Below are 20,711 nucleotides of genomic sequence, written 5' to 3'. Positions count from 1 at the left end.
AATTACTTTATTGACCAGGCAACAATCGCTGACTCTAATAAGGACCTTCCAAATATGACCTTAAACAATAATAGTAAATATATGAGGAATTTATCTTACAAAGCAGGATGTTGAAGATGTTCTATCATCGTTAAACATTACCAAAGCGAGTGGACCAGATGGTATTGGAAACCGCTTCCTACGTTTGGTATCCCCCTCCTTGTCACTAGCATTAACTAACCTCTTTAACAAGTCACTTCAAACCTCAGTTTTCCCAGATATATGGAACGACTGTTCGAACTAAAGACCCGTTGCCTTAACATCTTGTTTATCCAAGGTCTTTGAAAAATGTATATTTAAATATGTCTTTAACTTCATGAGAGATAACAATTGCCTCTCAAATTTACAATCTGGATTCATGCCAGGAGATTCAACAGCTTACCAACTCACTCATTTGTATAATTTTATTGCTAAAGCTATAGACAACGGAAAAGAAGTAAGAGATGTATTCTGCGATATAAGCAAGGCATTTGATAAAGTTTGGCACAAAGGGATTATCCATAAACTAAAACCATGTGGGATAGATGGGAAGTTATTGAAATGGTTTGGAAGTTATTTGCAAAATAGAATGCAAAGAGTAGTTATCCAAGGTTACAAATCAGAATTAAAACCGATAATAGCCGGAGTGCCCCAAGGATCAGTCTTTGGACCTCTTTTATTCTTAATATACATAAACGACATAGTTGATGGAATCGAAAGTAATATACGCCATTTCGCAGACGACACATCACTCTATGTAATAATCGACGATCCCCATACGAGTGCATTTATTCTTAACTCAGATTTAGAAAGAATATCTAAATGGGCGGAAACCTTGCAAGTAAAATGTAATCCAAACAAAACTGAAACTATCCAGTTTTCACACAAAACGAAACCTTCTACGAAACCTCCCCTCTCGATGAATGGTACCCCTATAAATGAAGTGCAGATCCATAAACACTTAGGCATTATTTTTCAGGAAAACCGCTTTTGGCATTCCCACATTAATGAAATGATAAGGAAAATTAGCCCTATGATTAATTGCCTTCGTAGTTTTAAATATAGACTATCACGCAAAACTCTCGAAACAATGTATAAATCCTTTATCTTACCTCTATTTGACTATTGCTGTCATCTCTGGGACAATTGTACAAACGAACAGTCCTTGTCACTAGAAAACCTTCACTTAGGTGCCTTACGCACAATATGCGGTGCAGTCAGAGGTACGAGCCATGCGAAACTATATCATGAGACAAACCTGACTTCCTTATCGAAACGGAGAGAAACTTCTAAATTAACATTATTTTACAAAATGGTAAACCATATGGTTCCTGACTATCTTTGTGATCTTGCTCCAGGGAATGTTTCTGATAACAGTAACTATAATCTTAGGAATAATCAAAATTATCAGACTATAACATGCCAATCTACTAATTATGCCAAATCGTTTTTGCCCGATACAATTAAACTGTGGAATGACCTACCTACAAATGCTACCTCTGTTGGACAGTTTAAGAATTCAATCACACCACAAGTTAATACAAACACAATGTTCGATCTAAATTTTGGTAGTCGATTTTGTCAAATAATACACTGCCGCCTTAGATTGGGATGCAGTGACTTAAACAGTGATAATCGTTTCATTTCTGATAATGCTTCTTGTTCCTGCTCACAAGATTATGAGGATGTGTTCCAAAGTGATTTTTTCATGTGTCCTAAATATAATACCATTCGATACGAATCGTATTTCTATGTGAAAGGTTTCTCCCTGCGGGATGTGATAAATGGCAATACATCAGTATCTCATCAGACGAATATGGATATTCTATGGTCAGTCCATCAATTCCTTATTACATCAAAATGTTTTGATTCGTAAAGTTTTTGTAGCTTCTCTTATTTTTTATTGGTATCAACTGGCCACGAAACAAAACCAAGATAAATTGTTGATATCCATGATTGTTATTATTCAGAGATAACTTGATATAATCACTATAAATATGTACAACATTATGCACAAATGTGAACCTTCACATGTATTATGGAGCGGCATTAATATAAGCCATTTAGGCTTGTTTGCCAATCCTTTTTCTTTCTTATGGAATAGAATAAAATATGTTTAAACCACACCCGACGCATTCGTCGAGATACAAAATATCTTTTGACTGGATGATTTTCTAATTTGGTCCTCCATTCATGGAGGGATGTTAATGATCCTCATTAATTCAGAACTACTTATAAGTGTTGTTAATATCCGTGAACCAACACGTGAGAGCCTACGAATTTTATAACGCTAAAAAAACGGCAGATTCACTGAAGACCATGTCTTCTTCTAATGGCTGAACACAAGAACTGCCTCACAGTTTATAGATACAACTGAAATACATTCCTAAAGAATACCTCCACACCAACAAGGTTCTAGTCGGGCAACGGAAAGATTTAACATCTTTAAATATGCACAAGAACATGAAAGTGAAACCACTGGTTCAGACACACTTGATTGTATTCCTGCTGATATCAACACCACATTCTGTGATGGGAAACAAGCAGAAACAATTCCACGCCGTGACAAATCGGACCTAGTGTGAAAATCCAAACATCTTGTACAATGTCACTATAGGTGTCGAAAAATTGATAGTCTATCCCAAGTCCATCAACAATATAATTTTCCCTTCTTCATAAGTTTCAGGACTGTTCAGTCTCACTGGGTCTCCTTTCAAATGTAAATGGAGATACTTTTTTCGACAGAAAAACTGTAGTATATGTTACGAATGTCATGGACATTTGGATTCAGTGTCAATATAAATTGAAATATTAACTATACAATGACGTCTTTCTTCTACCCATATGGTAGAAAAACAAAATCATATTTATGACACAACACAACTGTAAATGGTTTGTTTATTAAACATTCATGTTGCCAGTGCTAAAACTACGAAGTGGTTTCATTAACATGAGTGGAAAAGCGTTGTTAGAATCAGTCACCACGGGTAAGCAGCTGGTGCCAAATGATCTTTTTGTCAATATGCAATGCATAGTTGTACATGTCATGGTGACATTCTCGAATCAAATGCAGCGGAGTATACTCGATGGCCCCGCTGTTTCATAATAGTCAACGTGAACACGATATTGGTGTTCTATTCGTTGTCCCGATCCGTTGAAAAGCATACATTACTGAGAGCTTTCGTGTCACATATAGATTACGCGTAGTGTTGTAGCTATCTGCTGCCTGGAAAACGGATGACACATCGCTGGTGTAGTTTGTTGTCCATCTGTTGCCTGGGAGACGGATGACCCAGTCCTCGAAGTCAGATCGGTGTGCTTAGTTATGTGGGCACACGGAAAGCCATGTCCGGAAGTTGGAATCCCGACACCATCCCCAATGTTACAAAGCTGAGGCCTGCATAGCTTCGAGCTTTCGTTCACAAGCATATTATTACGCAAAGCGTACTGTAAGTGCCACTGTCACAATGATCAAACACACGACACCGCAACCAATGGCGATTTTAATGCAATGTTCCTTTATATAATCTATCCAACCACGCTCCAGTTGACAACAGTGGAACAGCAGACGGTGAAACATGTATTTGTTGTCCATGTCATCGTTGAGAATCTGTCCATTTTTAATGAAAAGACGCAAGATGTCTTTGACGGTAGATTCCAAGTCTCTTGGAAGGTCGATGCTTACTTCAGAAGCCTTTCCAACTGATGCAATGATCAATATAGCCGAAAGCAAACCTGAGGGAGAAATATGATTATGTGATAGAAAATGTATAAAGCATTTATAAACTAACACAATTCATAAATGTTTCTGGTAACATGAGTCAAATTTGGAAAACTAAATTTGTCCCAGACACAATCGTCATTCTAACAGTATATTAATTATGGTAGTCAATTTTATATTTATGCTGTTCAAATATAGACATCGACTCTTACTAAAATACTGGGCTTTTATTCAACATGTGGAAGCAATCACTCTTTTCATTCTGTTGAAATACTAGTCTATACATTTGACAGACTTGTAAAAATGATCTACCTCTTAATTTGTCAAAAATGAGCCCCTCTTCATCTTTAATGCGAGATGAAGACAGATATATGACGATGAAGGGAACATCCTCCCTCAACTTTGATCCTTTCGCTCTGTAACGTATCACATTTTGGAAGAATTCTTCTCGAATTGTGTCGTGTTCGCCCTCAGGGATGATGACAGTTTTCTCTCTCAGTGTTCTCTCTGAAAGATAAATGTCCCTCTTTGTAGGTGACGTGTGGTGGATATTGTATTCTATATAAAATACTTTCATTTCATCTTACTCTTATTTGAAAGTGAACTTACTCATCAGTCCCTGTAAGAGTTGAGTTGAGTTGGGCTTTACGTCACATCGGCATTATTCCAGCCATATAGTGACGACCTTGTAAGACAAATGTGAGTTGACATGGACATGTAACAATAATCCCACAGCACAGATAGTGAGTGAGTGATGTTAAGGTTTACGCCGCTTTTAGCAATATTCTAGCAATATATCTGCGGGGGGGACACCAGAAATGGGCTTCGCACATTGTACCCATGTGGGGAATCGAACGTCTACGTCGACGTGACGAGCGAACGGTTTAACCACCAGGCTACCCCACCGCCCAGATAGCACAGATAGAAGAACTTGTTATTCAGCATTTAGCATGAACTGTGGTTGAAGTCATGGACATATCATGCACTCTCATCACTGTAGAGGGTTTATGGTCAACAATACTAAACATGTGTTCCGACTTACCCATGTCGCTCTGTCCATTCATTCCGATGCTCCTGTATGTCACTGGTCCGGTTGCAACCTTTGACATCCTGAAAACTACAACATTTTTATGTCAACATCGTTTATGTCTATGTCTGTTTGTATGTATGTGTGTGTGTGTGTGTGCGTGCGTGCGTGCGTGCGTGCGTGCGTGCCTGCCTGCCTGCCTGCCTGCCTGTGCCTGCATGTGTCTGTGTGTATGAGTCTCCTGTCTGCGTGTATGCATATCTGCCTGTCTGCCTGTATGTATATGTGTGTATATATGTGTTCATGCGTGTGTGTATGCACGAATCTTCCAATCAACTCAATATACTGTGATAGTTACGCCATGGTCAGATACACTACTGTTTTTCTTCCAGAAGACATGGGACCGAAATATTCCACAGAAAGCCACCAGTGTGTTGGTGTCGGTGTCGGTGAGAGAAAGAGGTGGGGAGAGGAGAGTGAATGTAAAAAGTAAATTTAGAGAACATATTGAAAGACGTTCAGTATGAAAACGTACCTGTTTCCTGCTACCCTCGCTACACATCTGTGTCCACGGCTCGTCAAATAGCAACTGCGCATAAACAGGTCCATAAAAGGTGTTATCAGCCTCGGTTTCATGCATGCGATATCTGCGCCTTAGAGGGTAGGGTACCCGTTCCCAGCGACAGAGCGCACACATCTCCCACGGCACAGACAGCTCGACAGCTGTAAGTATAAAGTAATAACATTATTTGTTCATCACACTCAGAAATATCATTATTATGAGTAGGTCGTAATATTTAGAATATATAAAATTTGTAAACTACCGAAGGTTGCTATGATATGAAATGATACTGTTTTGAAATTAGAAAGCGGTGATAGCTGCAGACACTGCTATTAAATAAATTTTGATCAATCCTGACACTGGAGATGCTAACCTTAAACTATTGTAATTGAACTGACATTTTTACAATTGATATCCCCGGACCGATAAGGTGTGTTGTTTACGCAACACTACATTAAACAATATACCGTCTTTATTGTGGTGATCTGAGAATAAAACAGACAAAAGCAAACAGAAGTACTTCATTGTCAAACCCTACAATGGCAAAAGGCACCAGTTTAACACTTCCTTGGCGTGTGCTTGCGGTTTCACGCAGAAATATCGAAGGGTTTATAATAATGGGTAACATGCTTACCCCGGGACAGGTGGACAGTTTATATCAATGTCATGGGATAATTAATGTTTCATCGATTTATTAAAATTAGTAATTTTTATGAAAATTATATTTCTCACAATAACATCAGAGCATATCGCATTGCTCGTCCTTTTTTTGGAATAAAGGACACTCCCACCCCCGAATTAATACTTCATTTACTAATAACGTTCCAGACAGACAGACGTATTTAAGTCAAAGGCCGAAAGACCCAAAATACAGTCTTTACAGAATGTTTGACCCATGTGCGAAGTAATGAAGTAATATTTATCTCTTTCCTTAATCTTTGGACTTTCTCCAGATAATGACATGCTTTATAAATAATATTATTATTTGCTGAGGACATCAAATGTACAAAGTGTTGTACAGGTTGACAATCTTTCTGTGTAAATTTACAAAGTAAGTTTTTCTAAGTGAACTGTAACTATTACAGATAAACATTACATGCTACTCATCTTCGATATATAATTCCTTATTCAATTTAGAAAATGGACAATACCTTTCAGAGTACAATTTCTATTTCAATTTCTACAGTCAAACCAAAATTACTATATCGAAATCTTGATAGGGTGGATCTGAGTCTTAATGGAATATTACATGTGAGATAAGATTCAACATTCAGTAATGACTTAAATTGTTTATAATACCTACACTTTGATTAGTTAGATAAATCATTCAATCGTTCTTGCTGAAGGTTATCACAAAGTGTCTGCCTAAACAAGGATATACAATATTTAACATTTCCAACTTCCTGTGATATTCATACCAATCTAAATCCACACCTAAGTAATATGTTTTCTATGTGTGTGACCCAATTAGAACTTTTATCATTATTAAGTGACTTCAGCTCCTCATAACACTGGAAAGGTAGTCTTGAGTTATCTAAATGAATAAGTCTACACCAATATTTCATAGTTTTAGTCATATATACAGCCATGAGTTGGATTCTGACACCCATGCAATCTGTTGTCTTTCGACCAACCTGTAAATACCATTTACAAAGATTAGCCTGTATCTTCTCAACTTCTTTGCAAGAATTAACCCCCCATAACTCAGAAATAACCTGATAAAACAATGTCAAGAAATTTACCTTAAATACCATCATCATTAAGACTTTTGAAAAGGACATCATGCTTTATAGAAACAATAGCTTTAGAGAAATCAATAAATAGACAGTAAAATCTTCCAGTTTTCTTATAAGTATAGTTATGTTTAATGGCCTGTAATGAAAATATGTTTTCTGTGTTTGAATAATTAACTGGCTGTAAAGCCAGCCTGTGTTTCATCATTAATATGTTATCATTAGCGTGCAACCACGACAACGCCTAAATATATCTGATTACATGTCGTCATTAGCGTGCAACCACGACAACGCCTAAATATATCTGATTACATGTCGTCATTAGCGTGCAACCACGACAACGCCTAAATATATCTGAGTACATGTCGTCATTAGCGTGCAACCACGACAACGCCTAAATATATCTGAGTACATGTCGTCATTAGCGTGTAGTGCTCCACTGTTTACATTTACAGGCGCGTAGCAAGCCATTTTTCTTCGTGTAAGCCCTATAGGTTGCAAAGCTTTATATTTAGATATTATTCAGGACTTGTCCAACCTTAGTAGCAACAATCATGTGTAAGCCCGGGATATTTTTTTCGTAATGGTAGCTACGTCCCTTGTTTACCCAACTTAGTAGGTCAGCCTGACCAAATATATAGGACATATGGTGTTTTCGATAATGTAAGCTTGCTGCGATACAATACAGCCATCAAATACAAGGACAGGCACACACACGTTTGTTTACATAAGTCATGATGTCTCAGAACATCCTAACATAAGCAGAAATTGAAGCTTTGATAATGTTTTGTCTGACATTAGGTGTTGTAAACCTTCCTTTATCCGTCCTTATTTACGACAGAGAATACCTATAGCGATAATATATATTCAACCTGTTGTTGTTGTTTACATGTAACCGTGCTTTCATTATTCATATATGTCATCATAACTGAATGTTTAGTCTCACACCAGTTGGGGTATAACATTGCTTTTTGTATAAGGAAAAGAAAGTTAAAACACAATAGCAATTCTCAGTTGGCAATGTTTTTGTTGCTTTCATGTGAATATGCATGACCAATGTAGAAACCCAATAGTATATAAGTAAATATAAGCACTGCGCTATCGCAAAATAAAGAAAGTCTCGTGCATCTGAATGTATCTGACTTCTGTCTCACTCCAACAATATACCAAGGGTATTCAGTAAAGATTTTTTAATGGAGCTCTATACATCAAGAGGGAACTACTCGAAATAGAGATTTCAGATATTGTTGTTACATAGGGAGAGAATCGCTTATTAATATATGCTCTGAATGGCAGGATGTCGGTGGTTCTTCCACTAAATAATCAGGCTGAAGTGAAGTGAAGATGATGTAGGTTATGTTGTCTGCCCTTAGACCAGACGATATTTTCCCATCAAGACTGTAGGTGAACTCGTGCATTTTTATTGGTGTGTTGTTAGTCATGTGGCCTTGGACGGCTGTATGGTGCTGCAGAGGTGGTGAGAGGTTTGTGTTTTAAGTGGTGGTGGTGGTGGAATTGGGTTTAACGTCGTGCTTGAGAATAAGACGAAACATGTACAGACTTGAATGTTTAAGAGAACATGACGAGACTTATTCATACATGTACATGTCCTTCATACGGTTTTTTTTTTAAACCAGTAAGGCCTTTTTTGAAACCTCAACTTTTTCTAATCATAAGCTGTACAAAGTTGCACAGAATTTGTTTAAATGTGTGTAGGTTTAATTTCCTTCTCTGGTCAGAGTACATGACACATCTTTTTTAGATCACCATTTTATCCATATTTACCCCCACTAAATGGTCTGAAGAAATATGTATATTAAATGCTTAATTTAATGTCCAAATAAATCATTGTTTTTAGCGTTTAAGTCGATATAAGGCTTGCACTGTCTATTGCAAACATTTCATTACTAATTTACCATGAGAGTAACATATAATACGTATTGGAAGTATAATCGTTGTGGCTTTGACACATTAGGATAACGTTAACGAGAAGGAATTTAGTATTTTTAGACTTTTTCTCAAGTGCTCTGAACGTTTCATTTTATGCACGTTATATTTTAGATCGATCGCGACCATGTGCATTAGCTAACATCGCTCATTTAAACGTTCGTAGTTTAAAGGGTAAGAATGACCTAATTAGTGCAGAAGTTCAAAATAATGATGTTATAGGTCTTTCTGAAACATGGTTTAGAAATGATTTTCATAATGAATAATTCACATTCCTGGATTTTCTCCTCCTTTCAAGAATGACAGACTCACACGAGGTGGTGGGCTTGTCGTTTACGTTAGAGACTATTTAGTTGCTAAAGTCTTAGATGACCTTTTCTACCCCGGATTTGAGGCCATTTGAATTCAGTTAAACAGAAAACAAAACAAAAACAACAACAAATTATTAATAGGATGCTTTTCTCGAGCTGATAAGAGTGCCTTTTATTGGAATTCAATCGAAGAATCAATTGGTAATACTATCGATTTTAATATAGATACTGTTATTCTGGGTGATTTTAACATAGACACACTTTCAGACAGTACAAAAATCTTCCTTTGGCCTAACCCAAATATTTAATGTAGCAGCTAGAATCACTGCCACTAGCTGCTCATTACTTGGTCTTATACTTGTTTCTTGCTCATTAAGTGTCAGCTGTTCAGGAGTCCTTGATCCTATTTGTAGTGACCACCGTCCAGTGAACGTTAGTGTTCAATATTCAAAGCAAAAGAATCTTTAACTATAACTTGAAGGACAAAAACAGCATGAATAGACGTATAATGTCCCATGATTGGCAGTTCCTCCTCCAATATGTATATGTTCGAGAGAGGCATTTATATAAGCCCTCTGAGCTTGTTTGCAATCCCTTTTCTTTCTCCTGAAATACAATGTGTTTAAAACAAACATCGCTTTGGTGCCATGCCTTTGGAACTGAAAACATTATATACGTTATACACGTCCAAAACCTCCGTATTTAAAATAAAGGCATGTAAAAATATTGCGTCACTTGCACGTGTTATTCGGATGAGTTGGTAGGAATGGATGTATAAAGGTATTATAATATGTTTCTTTTTAAACTAAAGTGCATTACTTATACTGTATATGTCCATGTCGTAATTTATGTAAAATTGAAGTATATAAGTGTTGTTGACTCGTAAGCCACGGTTAACCGGCCGTAGCGCACATTACACTTTACGATAATAGCCAGATGCTTCAAACATATAGAAGGCCTTAAACATGGTTCAAAGTGGACATAGTTTGGTCGCGAACCATCTCCGTCTATAGAATTGAACCCTTGATATTTTGAGTATTATTTAGCAATCAGTTAAGTTAAATACAAAATAGCCTTAACTAGTGTTTCCGTCACTCATCATGATGTTAAAGCACGGCACCAGACACTGTGACCAGTGCTACAGTAGTCCCATGGGAGTGCGTTCTGCTCTAAATTCTTAAAAAGAACATATTGCACTTCAATTGTAAACAGACTGTGTCTTTGTATGTGATAGAAATGTTCCCTGAATCCACTTGGTATGTGTGGACACACGTATGACATTATAGATTATGGTTGTGACATCTGATACAATGTCAGGTGACATGCTTCAGTTTGAGGAAAGTGACACATACAAATCTTCCCATCAACTCAATATACTGTCCCGATATGTGTGTGATAGTAACGCCATGATCAGATACACGACTGTTTATCTTCCAGAAGTCATGGGAGGAAACAGTCCAAGGAAAGGCCCCCAACTCCTGTAAGTGGCTGACAGTCTCATCTTACATATGTAGGCCTGAGGTGTGCTGTCTCGTTGTATAATGTGGAAATCGATGTGAAAGAATAGACACTTTTTTCTTTGCATATCATGATCACTAACACAGTAACAGCTGAAAGTATATGTGCAATTCATTTGCATATATATTATTCGCGCCTGCGTGCGTGCGTGCGTGCGTGCGTGTGTGTGTGTGTCTGTGTGTGTGTGTGTGCGTAACGGCGTTTTGTGTTGGCTGGGTATGTGTATCCCTGTTTTAATTTGTAAAGTAATTTCTAAAACTGGGTGGCTTTATATATGTATGCTTTTCTATCACATATGTATGGTAAACTATGTTTGTAAGAAATTTCCAGAAGTTAAGTTTTGTTAACTGACTATTTACAAAACTGGGATTGACCCAACCATTGTTGTTCCTAGGATAAAGGAGATAATAATGACATTGAGTATTGCTGTCATGTTTCAGCCACCACCGACGGAGAAATGGGGGAAAGATGTGACATTGGTCTGGACTCGAGAGGTATTTCTGATAGGACTGGGACATAATACTGATACGCCATGCGTCAGTCACCAGTTAGTGACCATCATGTTGGTGGTGTTTCTGAAAGTATGAATTCAACACTAAGAGTTTGGCGTCAAACTGTAGATCTAATCCTTGAAAAGGTAACTAACTTATCAAAACATGTTGCCTTCAGTGACATATGGAACCTACTTGTCGACCTATGTATGGAACTATATTGTTTTGTATATCCCAGGACTTGTTTCATTTCAGGGAGAAGTGAACCTTCGCCGTTGCATAACCCAAGTCACACAGAGAGACGGAATTGTCGTCATTTTGTTTGGACAGACTGGATTTGGTAAATCCTCTCTTGCAAATGGAATTCAAACCGCCATGAGAGGGAACAGGAACGTCTCGAATTATTTTCCTGTGGGAATTAGAACACATGGAAGCTACACTAAAGATGTGAGTTGTTGAATGTGATAATTCCAAGGTGAATATGCATGTTCATTTTACCCCTTAGAGGTGCACCAAGTGTACAGATACACCAATGTATGTATGTGTGCGTGCGTGCTTACATGTGTATAATTAAAGAAATCCTCAGTAGTATATTCAGCTATTGCCACAGCATAGCCATTATGGTAATCTTGCTGTTTATGGCAACCTTATCAATCTTTTCTTGGTGGCATGATATCCATAGTATGGCATTCAAATAACAATATATTCTATATGTGACATTGTGACAAAGGTTTGTGATAGCAGGAAAATAAAGTTAAAAGTAAGACACCTACTTGCCCAGCATTTGAAAAGGAGTGTTTTAGCATCACATGCTGTGTTTGTATCGTACTTGTTTAAGTAAATCTTGGTTGTGATAACCAAGTATGGATGTATGCGTGGTGCGCCACCAGCCTATCAGACAGAAGGAAGTATGTAACTGGATTCTCTGATTATGATATATAGTGATTCCTGTTTGCGTTTCGCAGTTGCACCGAGACGATTTCTGCCGTCAGTCCTGTCGAGAAAACTGCACTTGCGAGCCCTACTTTTGGTTGATTGACATGCCGGGCGTATTCAACAGTGACGCTTTCACAGATGACAGCATTGAGAAGATTGTTACGGGAGCGGTTCCTTTCTATGAAGAAGTAAGTACAATGAACAATGTCACCTACAGAGCGTGTACGAGGCTGGTGCACTATGGCAAGATTGTTGACAAGTATTTGTATTTGTCAGGTAACACAATGAGCAGGGTCAGGTGTAGTTTTACAAAATTACCCCGCAATCGGTTGTTTGTCAGTAACCTTGGCGCATTAAATTTGCCTCCATACAAAGAATGTCCTTCGTGACTCACACGAGTTGTGCCAACCTTTATTTCAAAGCTAAAAGGAACTAGTACATGTTATACTGAACCGCACTGAAAACGCAACAGTAAGAAATCTTGACATATCACAAAAACGGCTTGAGCTGTAACCAATTTTATTTAGAAGAGGAATACATAGATTATTAAGAAAGACAACAAAGGGTATAAAAAACACACAATGATTACATGTACGTCACCAGTGTATGGAAGACACATGGGGTCAAAATAAGAAGTCAATATCGGGCATGTCCACCATTGGCAGCAACGCAGGCCATGCAATGTCTCCTCATTGACCCAGTGAGTCTTTGAACAGTGTCCTGGGGGATAGCATTCCACACCTGACGCAGCGCATCTTCAAGATGGCGACGAACTGTATAATGGTGATCTCAGAGAAGTATCTGTACACTGTCTGCTCTTATCTGATCTGTAGTCTGAGGATGGTTGCATGGTGGAACTGAAACCGCTGCGCAACAACTCTACTTGACATGCCAACTTGAAGCATGCCCAAGACACGTTCACGTTCCTCCGCTGTCAATCTTAGCATCTCTTGTGTCAATACCATTTACGTCAACAGCAACACGTGATGTGGCTTTTAAGAGACAGTCGTTTAGTCTTATTCTGAATGCTTTTCCTGACAAAAAGACAACACATTTTCCTTGATGTGCACGCACTTGGTTGCGTTTTGGTGATGTCGCCCACAGTGGATTTAGGGATGGTTTTTCATCAATTGGGTGACTTGAAGTCACGTTTAGAAGTGCTTGAAGGCAGGATAATGAATCTGTAAATACGATGAAGTTTTGGACTGATTTTGCTGTTGAATGTAGGTCAGAGCTGAGAAGATAGCTTTGGCTTCAGCGGTGAAAATGGAACTGTTGTCGGGGATCCTAGAGGAGACAGTCTTGGCTCCACGACTGTAGCGCTGGCAACTTGGCCATCGTCCTTGGATCCGTCTGTGAAGATGGATCTGTGAGTGTTATACTTCGAACGTAACTGGTTGTATTCCTGTTGGAACACCAAGGGATTTGTATCAGACTTTTTGAGTTTGGTGAGGGTAAGATCGATCTGAGGTTTCACCATTTGCCATGGTGGTGAGGACAGAAGTCGGTAAGGCGCAATGATGTTGAGATCAATTTTAGCTGCAGATATGTGTGGTTTGATCCTTATTCCAAGTGGTGGAACCAGACTTGGCAGTTTAGGAAATAAGTTTTCATAGAGCGGGTTGAAAACACAATTGTATGCTGGATTGGACTCATTTGAACGTAATTTAGTGATATACTGCAGTGAGAGTTTAATGCGGCGTTGTTCAAGGAAGTTGTTCATTGGCCTCCGCATATAGACTGTCTACCGGAGAGGTCCTAAAAGCTCCCAGGCAGAGCCTTAGTCCTTGGTGGTGGATAGAGTCTAATTTTTCTAAATTGCTTTTGCAGGCTCCACCGTAGACAATGGAGCCATAATCCAGTTTACTGCGGACTAATGATCTGTACAGGTGAAGGAGGGTGGTCTGATCCCCTCCCCACTCTGTATTTGAAACTACTTTTAGCAAGTCTAAAGCCTTCAGGCACTTTGTTTTCACATATTTTATGTGTGGTAAGAATGTCAGGTTGCGGTCGAATATGAGTCCAAGGAATTTGGCCTCTTCTACTACTTTGATGGGAGTACCATCTAAAGTTAGGTCTGGATCCTTGTGTGGTTTGTATTTACGACAAAAGTGAATACAATTCGTTTTGGATTTTGAAAACCTAAAACCGTTTTCATTGGCCCATTTTTGGATTTTGTTAAGGCAGAGTTGTAGCCGCCTTTCTATTGCATGCATGTTCTTACCACGACATGAAATATTGAAGTCATCGACGAAAAGGGACCTATCAACGCAACTGTTCAGAACGTTAGTGAGGCTGTTAATTTTGATGCTAAAAAGTGTGACAGACAGGATGCTGCCTTGGGGGACGCCCTGATCTTGGTGGAAGTAGTCAGACAGTGTGGAACCCACCCGAACTTGGAATTGTCTGTTATTTAGAAACCGAGATATGAATTGAGGTAGTCTACCCCTCAATCCAAACTCGTGTAAATCTTTAAGGATACCATGTTTCCATGTTGTATCATATGCTTTTTCTAAGTCGAAAAAGATAGATACTGCATGTTGTTTGTTGACAAGGGAGTTTTTGATGAATGCTTCCAGACGCACCAGATGGTCAATGGTACTTCGGTTTTTTCGGAAACCACATTGGAGGTCACTGAGGAGGTTATTGGTCTCCAAGTACCAGATTAATCGATTGTTGACCATGCGCTCCATGGTTTTGCAAACACAGCTAGTTAGTGATATAGGACGGTAGTTTGAGGGATCAGTATGGTCGCGACCGGGTTTTGGTATAGGGATGATGATGGCATTGTGCCACGAAGGGGGGAAGTGTCCGGATGTCCAGATGTCATCAAATATATTTAGGAGTGTTTCCAAGCCTATGTCCGGGAGGTGTTTCAGAAGCTGATAATGGATTTCATCAGCTCCTGCCGCAGTGTCGTGAGCCTGTCCTAGGGCAGTACGTAATTCATGGAGGGAAAACGTTTCGTTGTAATCCTCCCATTATCAGAGTTAAAATTGACTGGTTTCTTTTCTTGTTGGGTTTGATATTTCTGGAACTGAGGGTTATAATTTGATGAGGAGGAGTGGTTTGCCAAAGTTTCGCCAAGTTTGTTTGCAATTTCAGATTTATTTGTTAGAAGGGGAGTCGCCATCTTTCAGGTGGTGAACTCCTGATTTTGACCCTTGCCCTTGATCTTTTGAATCATGTTCCACACCTTGGACATGGGTGTGCGGGAGTTGATTTTGGACACATATTTTCTCCATGAGCGGCGTTTAGTTTGTTTGAAGGTACGTTTTGTTCTGGCATTTGTCATTTTAACAGCATTCAGGTTATGCACTGTCGGATGTTGTCGGAAATATTTTTCCGCCTTCTTCCTATTTTTCCTAGCTTGTTTGCAGTTTGTATCAAACCATGGTTTACGTATGTGCGGGTTTGCAGAGGACTTAGGAATAGTTTTGTCTCCGATGGCATTTAGAACGTCTGAAAATAGTTCCATGGGGTCAGGAACATTCCTGAAGTTGTCCGGCCTAAGTTTTTCTGAACATAGGGTTTGGAATAAAGGCCAGTTGGCCTTAGTAAAATTCCATCTTGTTGATGGTGGTTCATCCGTGGGGTTGATAGGAGTAAGAATTGTTGGGAAGTGGTCGCTTCCGCAAAGGTCGTCATGGACCGACCATTCGAACTCATTTAAAAGATTAGAATCTGTAAGTGATAGATCGAGAGTATGATCCAGTGGCAGGATGGAGGTAGGTGTTTGATCCATCGTTGAAGATGCATACATCATTATTGGAGAGAAACTCTTCAAGGATCTTTCCCTTACTATTTGTATCATTACTCCCCCATAGGGGGTTATGGCCGTTGAAGTCGCCCATGATTATGCAGGGCTTTGGGAGTTGATCGTATAAGTTCTGAAGATCTGATAGGCGGACAGTTGAGGTGGGAGGGAGATAGAGGGAACATAGTGTAAACCCTATGTTCAGAGTTATGCGGACAGCAACAGTTTGTAGGTTGGTGTTAAGTGGGACAGGGCTATGGAGGGTGCCCTGCCTCACCAGGATAGAAGTGCCTCCTGTAGCTTTTACACCGGGAGGAGAAAAGGAGTGGTAGGAACTGTACCGACGGATGTCAAATTTATCGGTCCTTTTTAGGTTTCTTGGAGACAAAACGCAGATGGTTTGAAGTCTTGAATCAATAGCTGTAATTCATTATAATTATTCTTAAGTCCTCTGCAAATCCATTGGATAATGTTTTGTGGATTCATGGTGCTTCCACTGGTGACATGTCACGTGAACGTGAGAAAGCGTTTGATGAACTCCTATTGGTGTCTGGTGGAGATGAAGTTACCTCCATATCCAGAGGGCCAAAGGAGTTATGGACCTCGATGGGGACCTCTGAGGGAGAGGTGGCCTTTGGTTTTGTGTTTGGCGGTTGTTCGAGTTGCTTTAGTCTCTCTAGCCTCTTTTTTTTTCCCTTTTTCTGCGCGCAGTTTTCTGTCTCTGGTTTTGGCATTTGTTCTGGTGTTTGTGATTCAGAAGTTTTGACTTTTGGCGTTGGAGATGGAGTGGCTGAGATAGGCTGAGTTGTGTTGAGTTCAGTTGGCTGGGAAGACGTGACCCATGTCAGGTCGGTCTGACATGAGATGGTTGCAGTAGTGATGGTAGGACGGGAGACAGCAGCAGAGTAGGTGATGGTTGAAGGGGCTGCAGTTAGACTTGCAACCCTCTTCTTTGCTTCGTGAAAGGAGATATTTTCTTTGTGTTTTATCTTCAGTATCTCGGATTCGCGTTTCCATACTGGGCAGAACTTGGAAGAGGCCATATGGTTACCACCGCAGTTTGTGCACTTCACTTCCCTTAGTACAGTCGTTGCCCTCATGCTTGTCACCACAGCGGTAACAGACAGCAGAGGAACGACAGGACTTGGATCCATGTCCAAACTTTTGGCAGTTGTAGCACCGGAGTGGATTGGGGACATACACCTCCACACCAATGCTACAATAACCAGCTCTAATCGAGTCAGGAATGTTTGCTCGCGCGAACGTGAAGAGATAGGTGTTCGTTGGTTGAACAACACCATCCTTTTGAAGGTAAATCGTTTGACGGCTGTGACGGATTGCTGAGAGAGTTCCTTGACAATTTGTTCTTCAGTCATGTCAGACAGGCATCGAGCTCTGTCCCGTACAATGCCTCTACACGAATTAAGGGTTTTGTGTGCTGAGACAGCGACCTTGATATTTACAAATTCTTGTATTTTGAGAAGATTTACAGATTGGTGTTTCCGGGTACATTCTATCAGGAGAGAGCCAGATCGGAGCTTTGTGACATTGGCAACCTCTCCGCAGATACCAGCGATACCTTTGGAGATTGCAAAAGGGTTCAATTGCAAAGGTTGCTTGTCACAAGCCTCAATAATCAGGAAGCGTGGCCAGTAGTCAGGTCGGGGGCGTACTCTCGTCAGACGAGGAATTGTCGGTATCCATATGTCTTCGTTTTGAACCGTGGTATTGGGAAGCCATGTTGTGGGTAATGTGGTTCGGCATCCCTCTCCCCCACCCACCGTGGAGTGTCAACAAGGACGATCTTATATTGCAGCGGGACTCCAGGCTGCAAAGACCAGGGATAAGGGGATGTTATACTCCAGCGAATTTGACATGAAATGCTGTAGCTCATCATGCTTTGTCAAGAACATTGTGTATGCCTCATTCGCTGATATATTTTCAGATGAATTACGCCCGGATAAAAATACATTTTACTGGTGGTGCGTTTTCAATTTATATTAGCATAATAAAAAGTAATGAAGTGCCTTTTCGGTTTGAAATCCGCAGAAAACTGCCAGAGGTGTCAGAAATTAATCTTTGACCCAGGCAAAGACGATGCAACATAACCTATGCCCGAAGTTTTATTGAAGATGTATTCTACTTTCCATCTTTGCTCTATTATCGGTGTGTTAGTCAGTTTCATTTTGTCTGGCTTTCAAAGACTGTTTGAAGAATATTTATTGTTTTCATTTATGCTCAGATCAAACCAACGCTAGAAGCTATGGATAGCTCCAGCATCCTTCCACCACAGCACAGGGTCAAGGCGTCGTGTGTAGTTATTGTCCAAAAGGCAGGGGTTGCAATAGCCGAAAATGTAAAGCGACAGATAAATGTGCTGATAAAACTACATTCACGAGGAGGTAACTGTACCTTTTTATTTAGTGCTTATTTATTTAGAGATGAAAAACTGCAGTTAATATTGCACCTACCTGAAAATATACAATCGTCACATGACTGACCGAAATAAGACTTTTTTGCCGGAACTATTTTCAGCTGCGCCATTCAACAAATTAGCATAAATGTACGTAACAGAGATCATTTGTTGATTGATCAAACGATCAAAACTAACTAAGGTTAACTATTTTTTTTGAAAGCTTAATATTGTATGAAACCATCTGCCAAATGAAATGTACAGCGATATTCAAGAACACAGTTTATGCTTAAAAAAGTGTTCTACACTTAGTTTCATAATTGAACCATCTTGCTTGACAAGAGTATTTTTCCAGCCCAGTTTAAAAATCAGATACATTGTTCAGGTATTAACTGTTCTAATTATACTGAATTATTACTCTTAACTGCAAATAGTTTAAGTCAATTGAATGCAGATGATAGTATTTCTCTACCAATAACAAATCGCTGCACCCATGACCTGACTGTACATAATGGAATAACAACGATGTCATGACAAACGAACGTGATCATTCAACAATAAAATACCGGAGAACACGGGAAGGATACATGCCGAGACCTACAAGGGAGAGAGCAGTTGGTATGGTCCAGTTGGGAGCAAGTTAAGCTCACGTCGCAAGAATTGCTGGACCTATTATGTCATCATTGGGCAAAGGTTATGTTTTCGGGTGTATCAAGGTTTACGTTTGACGTCTTTGACAGGCACAACAGACGAAATTAGAGTTTAACGTTAGACACGTGGTATTTATTACTCAAATTACAATATGATTGCTCACTTCCAGCAACTTATAAGTAATCAAAACGTGTTTGTGAAGATGATAGCCTATTCAATAAAAGTTAAGGTAAATACTACATTTAAAAAAACCGCTCAATTTTCAAAACGTCCTTGGTGTGTAAAGATGAATGATTTACATGAGAATGTTTCTTTTCAGTTCTGTCGGTTCACGTGATCCTGACACACTCTGATGCAGTTGAACCACTCTTGAAGGATTCCGACAATATTCCATACGTGTTTGACTCTGAGGAGGTTCGGAAAGCGGTGGAGTATGCTTCTAAGGAGACAGGGTTGCCTCAAACATGTATCAGCGTTGTGAAGAACTATACAGTAGAAAAGTTCACCAACACCAACACCAGCATCCTGTACCTACACGCCCTGCACAACATCCTGCTCGCTGCCAGGGACACGTCTCAGCGGGATGAAAAAAGGGACAAGATGCGGACAACGCTGTACCAACGGAATCCACAACCACAATGAGCCAGAAGATATATTTAAAGCTCCCCATTTTCTGATGAGTGAATTTAGCTCAAGGCTGCTTTGAACACTATTTTAGAGTTAGAGCGACCCTTGTTGCAGATGGTTGCCTCTTAATGAAACAGGGAAGATAATAATGGAATTCAAACCGAGATCCAAATCCACTTAGAACTGATTCTAACCATGTCTTTGTCCATTCTTTGTAGAACGTTAATGCTTTTGATGAGCGAAACACCTTTTTCATACCTTATGTGTTCTGACACTCTGATACATGATCAGTTGGACATCTTCTCTTGAAAATAGTTCACGTTATAAGTTATATACGGAATATAAGCGTCTTCTTGAGCCAGAGGGATATCTGTCTCCCAATTTGGAATATAAATTCTGTAAAGTATTGATGAAATTCAGAGCTGGTGCCTTACCTTTAAAGAATAGCGTGTAAAGGTGGCAAAATATTGATGCATCTCTAAGAAATTACCAATCTAGCTCGTTTTATCTATTATACATACGAAATGAGAGTAAGGTTAGAAACAGAAAAGAGGTATTAAAATTCTAAAGATTCCAGTCGAGCTATACATATATGTGTTATGGATACACAATGCCATTTAGAAAGTGGTCAAACGTAACATGTAATATTTGGGATTACACTTTCTAGAAAAGTACAGATTCTAGAACTTTGTTGGGTTGAGTGCCATCCGGGATTCGAGTCAGCACCCTCAGATTCAGGCACCTAATCGCCAGCTCACAAAGTCAGCCGCCTGACCCGCTCAGCCACCCCGACATCCACTAGTGGACCAGGACCAATATTTTTGCTATGTGTATAAACTTTCTTTGTCATGTGAAATAAGGCGTGTAACATGGTGTGCTGGCGATTAGGTTCCTGACTCTGAGGTTGTGGGTTCGAATCCCAGATGGGACTCAACCCAACAAAAGTACTAGAGACAAGGCAACAAGGTCCATATGGCAGCACAAACTTTAAATGAGTCA

At 39.5% G+C, this 20,711-nt stretch overlaps 2 protein-coding genes across 2 annotated transcripts; one reads left to right on the top strand and one right to left on the bottom strand.

The window, feature by feature from the left end:
* Positions 1-2,902: 2,902 nt before the first annotated feature.
* Positions 2,903-5,233, bottom strand: LOC124264755. The gene is made up of 4 exons (XM_046699530.1): positions 5,145-5,233; positions 4,782-4,856; positions 4,052-4,246; positions 2,903-3,753 (listed from the first exon to the last, which is right to left on the bottom strand). The coding sequence occupies exons 2-4, from the start codon at positions 4,846-4,848 to the stop codon at positions 3,452-3,454; spliced, it is 564 nt and encodes a 187-aa protein (XP_046555486.1). The 5' UTR covers positions 4,849-4,856; positions 5,145-5,233; the 3' UTR covers positions 2,903-3,451.
* Positions 5,234-5,301: 68 nt separating this feature from the next.
* On the top strand, positions 5,302-19,908 carry LOC124264754. The gene is made up of 7 exons (XM_046699529.1): positions 5,302-5,491; positions 10,757-10,799; positions 11,278-11,331; positions 11,584-11,775; positions 12,294-12,452; positions 18,264-18,423; positions 19,405-19,908. Exons 4-7 carry the CDS (start codon positions 11,704-11,706, stop codon positions 19,725-19,727), a joined length of 714 nt encoding a protein of 237 aa, XP_046555485.1. The 5' UTR covers positions 5,302-5,491; positions 10,757-10,799; positions 11,278-11,331; positions 11,584-11,703; the 3' UTR covers positions 19,728-19,908.
* The last annotated feature ends 803 nt before the right edge of the window (positions 19,909-20,711 follow it).

The sequence above is a fragment of the Haliotis rubra genome, unplaced genomic scaffold (assembly GCF_003918875.1).
Source record: "Haliotis rubra isolate DU_JTF1 unplaced genomic scaffold, ASM391887v1 Scf94, whole genome shotgun sequence".
Taxonomy (NCBI): Eukaryota; Metazoa; Mollusca; class Gastropoda; order Lepetellida; family Haliotidae; genus Haliotis; species Haliotis rubra.
This window is presented reverse-complemented; position numbering and strand designations above follow the sequence as displayed.

Excerpts from the sequence above, each read along its gene's own strand:
- LOC124264755 (XM_046699530.1), bottom strand. The coding sequence starts at position 4,848 with ATGTCAAAGGTTGCAACCGGACCAGTGACATACAGGAGCATCGGAATG. Across the intron at positions 4,247-4,781 it reads GAATGGACAGAGCGACATGG|AGAGAACACTGAGAGAGAAA; the intron begins GTAAGTCGGAAC and ends TTTATCTTTCAG. Across the intron at positions 3,754-4,051 it reads CATTTTTGACAAATTAAGAG|GTTTGCTTTCGGCTATATTG; the intron begins GTAGATCATTTT and ends TTTCTCCCTCAG.
- LOC124264754 (XM_046699529.1), top strand. The coding sequence starts at position 11,704 with ATGAGAGGGAACAGGAACGTCTCGAATTATTTTCCTGTGGGAATTAGA. Across the intron at positions 12,453-18,263 it reads CGGTTCCTTTCTATGAAGAA|ATCAAACCAACGCTAGAAGC; the intron begins GTAAGTACAATG and ends ATTTATGCTCAG. Across the intron at positions 18,424-19,404 it reads AAAACTACATTCACGAGGAG|TTCTGTCGGTTCACGTGATC; the intron begins GTAACTGTACCT and ends GTTTCTTTTCAG.